At 47.5% G+C, this 10616-nt stretch overlaps 1 protein-coding gene across 1 annotated transcript in view; it reads right to left on the bottom strand.

The window, feature by feature from the left end:
• Window positions 1-454: 454 nt before the first annotated feature.
• xkr6b (XK, Kell blood group complex subunit-related family, member 6b) overlaps window positions 455-10616 on the bottom strand; it is a gene marked incomplete at both ends in the record, with an annotated part of 83391 nt that continues 73229 nt past the window's right edge. Inside the window, 2 exons of the mRNA XM_080453246.1 lie at window positions 455-1425; window positions 2679-2875. Coding sequence (XP_080309372.1) covers window positions 455-1425; window positions 2679-2875 — 1168 coding nt within the window. The remainder of the gene's footprint in view (window positions 1426-2678; window positions 2876-10616) is intronic.

The raw sequence follows: 10616 nt of genomic DNA on the forward strand, positions 1-10616 counted from the left end.
CATAAAACATGTCCTTCACAAGTATTCACAGGTTGAATCACCAATACAGTATAATGTGTTAAACACATTTCATAATGACACATTCATACATTATCTACACATTCATACGGAACCCTCTTCTATGAATTTAGAAGGGTTTATATTAGACTTTTGTAATTATGTCACATAAGATACGATTCATTGTTTTACTCTGTACTGCATGTTTTGCCAAAAATAAATCATGACTGTATGTTCATATTGAATTTGACTCTCGGTAGAGGGCACACACCGCTCCTGCAGGAGAACTGGATGATCGGGAACGAGAGGAAGTTGAGCGAGGTGCCAAATGGGAAGAGATCCTAATCCAGAGAGTAAGATGAGCAGGTTGAGAGAAAGAGATGATGAGGTGTGTGCTTTTTCTTTTTTTCTTTTTTTGAGTGGGGGGAAGTGACACAGCCATGGGAGAGAATATCCTTCAGAGAGAGGACTCGTACTGCAGAAGTTCATAAAGGAGCGGACCGTCTCTATACCTGATGCCCACTGCGTTAGGGCTTATGTACTGCAACACGTTTATGGTCCTGCGCAGGCGCCGGTCCACAAAGTGTGCATCCCAGGCTGGGTAACGCTTCCTAGGCATGTCTATCTTGATCAGAGGCCCCTCGGGCTTGATGGGCCTACCGGCCGCATCCACAGGCTCCGTGGACCTCACCTGGAAAACAGGAAGGCAGGTGTCCGTGGGTGTTTCATCAGATTCCACATATTCCCCCGCCAAGCCCCGCGTGGGCGTGGCCTGAGAGCCACGAGGGCCCGGCGTCGGGGCCATGGGCTCGGCCTCGGGGGGTAAAGGGAGCCCCCACAGGAGCTCGGCACAGCAAGAGCTGGCCAGGACCCTCAACCGGGGGCCCATGGGGTGCAGCACCCCGTAGTAGAGGACCATACAGGCCACACCTGAGGCGAAGCACAGGAAAACGCCGCAGAGGGCGGAGGAGGCATAGGCGTCGGTGGTGGCCGGGTCGCGGTACGCATACCACAGAGAGCTGAGGATGGCGTTCTCCAGCAACACCACTGTGTAATAGGCCACCATTCTGTAACGGGTCCTCCCCTCGCGCACGTTGAACCAGCAGAAGACGTAGACCACGCCCACCACCATGTTGAAGAGCACCTCCTCCCACTTGGACATGCAGAAGTCAGTGCCGCCGTGGATGACCCAGAAGGCCATGGCGCACCAGTGGAGCACCACGAAAATGCCAAAGTAGATGTGGAAAACGGAGGCGAAGAGGGCAAAGGAGAGCACCCGTGAGGAGATGGTAAAGAGGCGCCAGAACAGATGCACCAGGGCGCCCCTGTAACTCATGCTTTTCTTGTCGTCGCGCGAGTCGCGCAGGAGCTTGTGGTAGGAGGCTAGCACCCATGCCAGGGACAGGAGGGAGGCCATGGCAGACACACCTACAGACGAGAGAGAGAGAGAAAGAATGGCAGAGAGGAAAACAAATGCTGAATTTATACTCCGTCGCACGACAGTGTCGCTTGCCAACAAGAACTGATGTGACACATTGTTTCCTTGAAGTTCTGTTCTTTTTGGCAACCATGCAATGGAGTATAAATGTAGCTTTATAAGTACGGCATAAAAGAAAAATGTTGGGGGTAAAAAAGAAGAATATTGTAATAAATGGTGTTGGTTAAAATAAAGATTGGAAGCTAGAAGAAATGATCAAATTTTATTTTAAGGAGTTTACTAAGGCAACACTGTTACTGAGTAACTTTAATCTGAAAATATGACCAATTGGTACAGTATGCTGTACAACAGTATTAAAATGCGTGTATGAAATAACCCTCAATGTAAATGCTCAATTGATATCAGAGTCAAATAGCACTACAAAGCGTTGTAATGCTTAATCCTGGAATTATAGCTTGAGCTTCATTTTAATGCCATTCAACAACATTTATTTGGGTTAAAACTATGTTTAAAGGCTTGAAGAGTGTAGCATTGTCATATGATGATCCACATTTGTTAATCGTTCAGTCTGCGTTTACTACAACAACTCTGTTTTCTCAACACATCTATGTAAGTAGTGACTATAGTGACAACATACTGTACAATGCAGTTAATGTCAGAGCAACAGCACACTGTCACTCAGCAAACACACTGATGCTATTTCTATAGAAGCCCAGGTAGAGGACATACAGTTTGTTGTGCATTGGCGTTCCATGGGGGAATAGTGTCACTCGAGGAAACCCATCGTTGAAACCCATCGATGTTGCAATGCTAGCGGCACTAGGGCAGTGATTCTCAACCTGTGGGTCGGGACCTCCAGGGGGGTCCCCACATGATAGTGAAGTGACAATTTAAGGACTTTTAAGTATGTAAAAATATGAAATGAAATGAAAAAATACCATTACTGCATCAAAAGTAATCAACAAACTATTCTATAAAAACTGGTCAAACATTGGCCAAATAGTCAAATAATATAAGCCACTGCACTATGGAACTCTCCAGTATGTTGGCATGTGGCTGATTTACAGCTCAAATCCAGTGTATGCTTGGGATAACAGCAATATAAGATGACAAATTTAGAGGGGGTGGGGAGTTGATGTGTGATTTACTCAAAAGACAAATAAAAGTAGGCTACAGTAGAAATATAGTTTGTTGTTGAAACTTAAGTGGTCCTGGTATTAGTGCCTTATAGGGAACCTCTTACACTGCAGTCGATCAGCCCTGTTGCTCTGGATCATGATGCAGAGTTGCAGCACCAGCTGAGGTGCACTCTCCAGGAAGGTCTCCAGTAACCGCAGCATGTTCACATCAGCATATTCATACATCATGGCCCAGTAGAAGCGACGCTGGTTCTCCTTCTGCCGATGACTTTGTATGCCAAGGTACATGGTTCGGATGTATCTGAAAAGAGAGAAGACACGTGGGTGGGTTAGACAGTTGCAGCGACGGTTGAGCTCACTCTCTGTTCTCATATACTGGTGCACAGTTTTCAGGGAGTGATGGCGCATCCTTATGAGCAGGAGGGAGACAGAGTGGTTTGTGTGACATCAACATTCAAACTGAAAGGTTGCTGCTTTCCTGTTCGTGGACACAAGGATAAATTGTTCAGCACACCACCTATGTGTAATTACAGTTTCAAAACACTAGAGGGCATTCTTAGCTACAGTGTTGCATATACTCTAGTAGTGTACAGCATAATGTTGCAGTATACAGTAACATGCATCCAGGACCATCTCAGTATGAATGTAATGATGTAACACTGTTGTACAATGTAACATTTTCATATAATGAAAAAATACTTGAGACATTTTGAAAACTATTATTCATTTTTTTGTATTGTTATGAGCTCTGATTAATTCCATTAAGAACATGGTGAATATCATTCCCAAAGCCAAACAAAGGCTTTAACCTGTGACCAGGAGTAGTTTTGCAAAAGCTAATCTCTAAAGACAGATTTAGCATGAATATATAATATCTATATTTTAACTGAGGGATTCCCAGATTGTGCAAAAACAAACAAACAGACAGACAGAAAAGTGATGATGAAACAGACATGTGGCCCTGCTCACCACTTTAACGTGTTCCTCTAGCCGACACTCACATAATGTCAACTACAATCACTACCATACACACACAGCACACATGAAGTATCAACTTGCTGCCACAGCTCCCAAAGTATAATAATTTAATGATGAGAAAAGCAACAATTGTGCGTTTGTGCGTGTTTGCGTGAGTATACAGGCTCCCATTACATTTTTATTTTTATTGAAGTTGGAAAAGAGTGTACCTCTCCAATGAATCATCACCTTACCGTGGTGGAGAGGTTTGTGTGCCCCAATGAACCTGGGAGCTGTGTTGTCGGGAGCCTAGTGCTCCTGGTAGGGTCTCCCATGGCAAAGTGGTCTCGGGGGAGGGGCCAGACTAAGAATGGTTCACCAAACACTTCATGGACAATTCAAGACGAAGTGATGCGACCCGGCCCGGAGGAAGCCCGGGGCCCTCCTCTGGAGCCAGGCCCGGAGGAAGGGCTCGTCAGCGAGCGCCTGGTGGCCGGGCTAACCACGGAGCCCGGCCGGGCACAGCCCGAAGAAGGAACGTGGGCAGATCTTCGCCGCCACGTGGGCCCACCACCCGCGATCGGAACCAGTGGGGTCGGGTGCACTGTCAGATGGGTGGCAGTGACAGCAGAGGTTCCAGACGGACCAATCAGGGGCAGCAGAGGCTGACTTTTGGGACGTGGAACGTAACTACGCTGGTGGGGAAGGAGCCTGAGCTGGTGCGGGAGGCAGAGCGCTACCGGTTAGACCTGGTGGGGCTTGCCTCCACACATAGCAAGGACTCTGGAACCAAACTCCTGGACAAGGGGTGGACCTTGTTTTATTCTGGAGTTGCTCAGGGTGTGAGGTCTCAGGCGGGTGTGGGGATACTCACAAGCCCCCGGTTGAGTGCCATCACGTTGGGGTTCACCCCGGTGGACAAGAGAGTCGCCTCCCTCCGCCTAAGGGTTGATGGGGGGAAAACTCTGACTGTTGTCTGTGCGTACGCGCCAAACAAGAGTTCAGAGTATTCGGCCTTTTTGGATACCCTGCATGGGGTCCTGCATGGGGCTCCGGTGGGGGATTCCATAGTCTTGCTGGGGGACTTCAACGCACACGTGGGCAATGACGGGGATACTTGGACTGGCGTGATTGGGAGGAACGGTCTCCCTGATCTGAACCTGAGTGGTGGCTTGTTATTGGATTTCTGTGCTAGTCATGGACTGACAATAACAAACACCATGTTCAAACATAAGGATGCTCATAAGTGTACTTGGTACCAGAGTACCCTAGGCCAAAGATCAATGATCGATTTTGTAATCGTATCAGCTGATCTGAGGCCGCATGTTCTGGACACTCGGGTGAAGAGAGGGGCGGAACTGTCAACTGATCACCATCTGGTGGTGAGTTGGTTCAGATGGCGGGGGAAGCCTCTGGACAGACCTGGCAAACCCAAGCGTGTAGTGCGGGTGAACTGGGAACGTTTGGAGGAGACCTCTGTTCGGAAGGAATTTAACTCCCACCTCCGGCGGGACTTCTCTGGCATCCCTGTGGAGGTTGGGGGCATTGAACAGGAATGGGCAATGTTCAAAGCCTCTATTGCTAAAGCTGCGGCTGTGAGCTGTGGTCAGAAGGTCTTAGGTGCCTCAAGGGGCGGTAACCCTCGAACACCCTGGTGGACAGCGGTGGTCAGGGAAGCCGTCCGACTGAAGAAGGAGGCCTATCGGGGTATGATATCCCAGGGGACTCCAGAGGCAGTTGCAAGGTACCGACAGGCCCGAAGGGCGGCAGCCACAGCTGTGACGGAGGCTAAGCAGCGGGTGTGGGAGGAGTTCGGGGAATCCATGGAGAAGGACTTTCGGGCGGCACCAAAGTTGTTCTGGACGACCATACGGCACCTCAGGAGGGGAAAGCGGGGAACCATCCAAGCTGTATACAGCAAGGATGGGGCTCTGCTGACTTCAAGTGAGGAAGTCGTAGGGAGGTGGAAGGAACACTTTGAGGAACTCCTAAACCCAATGACATCAGACCCACCCTCCCTGACAGGAGCAGAGCCTGAGGATGATGGGGGATCGGCGTCAATCTCCCGGAAGGAAGTCACTGAGGTAGTTAAACAACTCCACAGTGGCAAAGCTCCGGGGGTTGATGAGATTCGTCCAGAAATGCTGAAGGCTCTGGGTGTTGAGGGGCTGTCTTGGTTGATACGTCTTTGCAACATCGCGTGGAAGTCTGGGACAGTACCGAGGGAGTGGCAGACTGGGGTGGTGGTCCCACTTTTCAAAAAGGGGGACCAGAGGTTGTGTGCCAATTACAGAGGTATCACATTACTCAGCCTCCCTGGGAAAGTTTATGCCAAGGTACTGGAAAGGAGGGTCCGGCCGATAGTCGAACCTCAGATTCAAGAGGAGCAATGTGGTTTCCGTCCTGGTCGTGGAACAACTGACCAACTCTTTACTCTGGCAGGGATCCTGGAGAGGGCCTGGGAGTATGCATATCCGGTCTACATGTGTTTTGTGGATTTGGAGAAGGCATATGACCGGGTCCCCCGGGAGTTTCTGTGGGAGGTGCTGCGGGAATATGGGGTGAGGGGGACCTTGTTGAGGGCCATCCAATCTCTGTACGCCCAAAGCGAGAGCTGTGTCCGTGTGCTCGGCAGTAAGTCGGATTATTTTCCAGTGGGGGTTGGTCTCAGACAGGGCTGCGCCTTGTCACCTATCCTGTTTGTGATTTTCATGGACAGGATCTCGAGGCGAAGTCGTGGCGGAGAGGGTATACGGTTCGGTGAGCTAAGGGTTGCGTCACTGCTTTTTGCGGATGATGTGGTCCTGATGGCACCATCGGTCCGGGACCTTCAGCTCTCACTGGATCGGTTCGCAGTCGAGTGTGCGTCGGCTGGGATGAAAATCAGCATCTCCAAATCTGAGGCCATGGTTCTCAGCAGGAAACCGGTGGATTGTGCAGTCCGGGTAGGGAATGAGGCTTTGCCCCAGGTGAAGGAGTTTAAGTATCTCGGGGTCTTGTTCACGAGTGAGGGGAGGACGGAGCAGGAGATCAGCCGGAGAATCGGAGCAGCAGGAGCGGTATTGCAGTCGCTGTACCGCACTGTGGTGACGAAAAGAGAGCTGAGCCAGAAGGCAAAGCTCTCGGTCTTCCGAGCAATCTTCGTTCCTACTCTCACCTATGGTCATGAAGTGTGGGTCATGACCGAAAGAATAAGGTCGCGGGTACAAGCGGCCGAAATGAGTTTTCTCAGACGGGTGGCTGGCATCTCCCTTAGAGATAGGGTGAGAAGTTCGGTCACCCGGGAGAGACTCGGAGTAGAGTCGCTGCTCCTTCGCTTGGAAAGGAGCCAGCTTAGGTGGTTCGGGCATCTAGTACGGATGCCTCCCGAGCGTCTCCCTAGGGAGGTCCTCGCTGCACGTCCCACTGGGAGGAGACCCCGGGGCAGACCAAGGACCAGATGGGCGGATTACATCTCCACACTGGCCTGGGAACGCCTCGGGATCCCCCAGGAGGAAGTTGCTAATGTTGCTCAGGAGAGGAAGGTCTGGAGCTCTCTGCTGGAACTGTTGCCCCCGCGACCCGACTCCGGATAAGCGGTTGAAGATGGATGGATGGATGGATGGAAAAGAGTGCATGTAGCAAGGTAATATGCTTTCTCTTAAGTGCACCATTAACATCTTGTCAGCTGCAATGGCTATTTTCATGATGGGTAGATGGAGGTGGATAGAAAGGCATGTAATAGGGTAGCGTAACCATGTGAACCCTAGCATCCCTGTTCTGGGCATGTCAAAAGGCAAACATTGTGTGAAAATAGTATTTTCAGAGAAGAGATTTGGTGTAGACTAGAGAACAGATTTGGTGTAGAAAAAAGGAGGAAACAAAGTCCCTGAGGAACCCCGGGGAACGAAGTAAACGGGTTTTAAGCGGTTATAAGAGGTGACTAATCGTGTCCAGTCACAATCAAAGCTGTAATACTGTTTTGGGGAGGACAAGATATTCAGGCTCATTCTACGTTGCTGAGGCAAATGTAATGTGCACCTCAGGGCTGTGATATGGCTAATTAAGATCATAATCATCTTTCAGTTTGGGTTTGTTGTGAAATGTAATACCGCAAGTGCAGCTATTTACCGTGTGCAGATGACAGCTAACAAAACAATGGGAAAAGAGAGACATCTTTGGACAAAAAAAAAGCGTAGGACGAGAGCATCTCACAAAGCACATTAGAAAATTCACACTGAGAACATCAAGTTGTCCTACAAAGAAAGGCCAATAAATAAAAGGAATGGGTGCAGCAGCGTGAAATAAACATAGCAGGAGTTTCATCCTTTGCTGCCAGTAAATATTAGTTCCTTCTTTACTATGTTGTTAACTCAACTGTGGCCGTGGAGAAAGCAATCAGTGAAATGTTCCTGCTAGTTATGGTGGTTTATAGTTCCCGTGATAGTGAGTTCAGACATTGCATATTGGGTGGTAGTAGCTGCAGGGCCTATCTGCCTGCCTGGGCTGCCAGAGTGGCCAAATAAATCTACCACTGGATGTTAGGGCAGTCAACCGGGGACATTAGCGTAACAAGGACGGAAATAGCAGTAGCCCTCCCCAAAACAAACGGAAGGGCCCAATTTAGTCCTTAATAGTTTGACATTAATTCATTGCAGCTTTACAAACAAAACCGTGCGTGTGTATTTGGCATTGTTTCGGGATGCATGAAGCTTTTGTTGAGTGGAACAGAAAAAGACTCACTGCTTAGCTTGAGAATTAGGTTGCATGCAGTGTACACACAATACAATGCAAGGTCAAGTGAGGTCCACCTTGGTTATTGTTTTGGTAACCTCGCATCACCAGTCTTTCCACCTCGGAGGAAAGCCTGGTGTCTGTTACTAAAGACCCATATGATCCGGTCTAGGCCACGCCTACTGAAAAAGAAAAAAGAAAAAAGAATCCTCTTTCCGGATTGTCGCGATCCGGTTTTGCGGTGCCGCTTTGTTTTGGTTCCCCAATCCCTATTTAAATGGAATAGAATTTCCCCGTGGGATAATATGGATAATACAGACAATACAGACTCTAAATAGTCTCCGGAAAGTACACTCACATTTATATTTAAAAAATAAGCTAAACTACACGCATCAAGGATTTTATTAGGACGGACCTATTTTGGGGTGAGACGTCTTTCCGGTTTGTCGCGATCCGGTCGCTGATGACGCGGATGACGTAGAGCTCCCGACCGGATCATATACCCGAAAAGGAATGGTGCCCAGGCTATTGTTTTGGTAGTCCGTGTGGCATTTACCTGTTATCATTCTGTGCTGATAATTAGATGTGACTTTAACTAATGTTAAAGTACAGATTTATCAGGTTTATCTACCTGTATTTTAACTTAATTTTTCTTATCTATCATCTTCATTTTTACAGTTTATTTTAACCACATCCAGTATTATTACTTTTTACATGTCCCGCCAACATTACCCTGCTTATGAGTACGTGATGAATTAATCCCTCTCGACTGTAAGATTTAACCGCATTATACAGTACATGTACGTGGAATCATATCTTCTTAAAATTAAGAAAATAATTCATATGCACATTTGCTGTGAGGAAATCCATCCAATGGGGCCCCCATTATGAGCCATTGCATTAAATGTTTTCTTGCCTGCTGTTTACAGCTTAAACTCTATACTTTGTTGACGGTCCCTATATACTTTGATACTTTGTTGCCACATATCTGCTATTTTCATCTAATGTTTCACCAGAATTGGGACGCAGCAGTTCATGTGGTTAAGAAGGCAATGCCAGGACCTTTACTGTACATCTTTTGTAGCAATGGTACTGTCTGTGGCTCAATGATGGTGGACAGACGACAGCAGGATTCTTAGATCACGGTTCTTTATTTTCAAAGCTTTACAGAATCACGCAACATGTGCTGCCTGCCTTACCATGGCATAATCTGGAACTGCATAAACTATTGCACACATACAAAGAAAACTGCAACAAGTGAAATTCTCTTTCTACTGTACTGCCACCAAAGTGTGGAATGCTCGGACACCATCCCTTAAAAATGTGGATCACTGGCTTCCTCCAAACAGGCCTGAAAATCCATCTTTCAGGAGGCCAAAGGGGGAGGTAAACTCACCTTTCCCATAGAAAGGTGATGGCATTCACTGTAGACAGTTTTCTTTCTTTTCCCCCCTTTTTCTACTTTGTACATAGTGTTATATAGTTGTTGATGGTATTGTATTTTGGTGTTATTTTTATGCTGCTGATGAATTGAATACATAGGACCACAATGGCAACATTTGTGTTATCCTTTTGGCTCATATGTCTGACTGTACCTCGTGCTGTTTTTCATTTCTGTCGAATAAAGTATTCAATCAATCAATCAAAAGTAGATGTAATGGACATGGACTGTCCACAGAGGTTCTCCCTGTGTGGGGACAGCTGATTTATCCTGTGTGCATGGCTTAGCTCATCGATTAGCTCCAGCTCTGAGTCTAAATAGTTTGACTCAAATCAGCGATCACCCACCCTACAGAATGGCAAACTGAGGCGGAGGAGAATCCCCAGCTGACACCTACCGCCCAAACACCCCCTACCCCATAAAAAGGACACGAACCCCCTACCACTGTATATGTTTTCCTGTAGATGGGAGTGAGCCTTATATGAAGCTACTGTAACACAGCCTATTAAGTCTAAATTAACCTATCAACATAAATCCTTAAAATGTACTCTACTCTGTTTTGTCCAGCAGTTCAGAAATCCCTCTGCTTTTTTAATTTGGTATAGGCTACACACTTTTACCATTGGAGAATGAAAGAATAACTTCAACAAGGATAGATGAACATTAAAAAGTTGATGAAATTATTCATTTCCATATAACAGGGGGCAACAGGGAGCCACTGGAGATTGGCTAAAGAGCCACAGGTTGCTTACCCCCAGGATAGTAGGTGAGTAGCTTGGGATCGATACCATTTTCAGGTTTCTGATCCGGTCGGAGCGGAAATAACTTTACGTCATCAGGACAGGTGGCCGGAACCAATGACCGGAACCACCAGCGCCGTGCACCTCCAAAAGGATTCTCCTAGTTTAAAATGTGTTTAGTTTGGTATAAT

This window comes from Gymnoscopelus braueri (assembly GCF_963280865.1).
Source record: "Gymnoscopelus braueri genome assembly, chromosome: 16".
Taxonomy (NCBI): Eukaryota; Metazoa; Chordata; class Actinopteri; order Myctophiformes; family Myctophidae; genus Gymnoscopelus; species Gymnoscopelus braueri.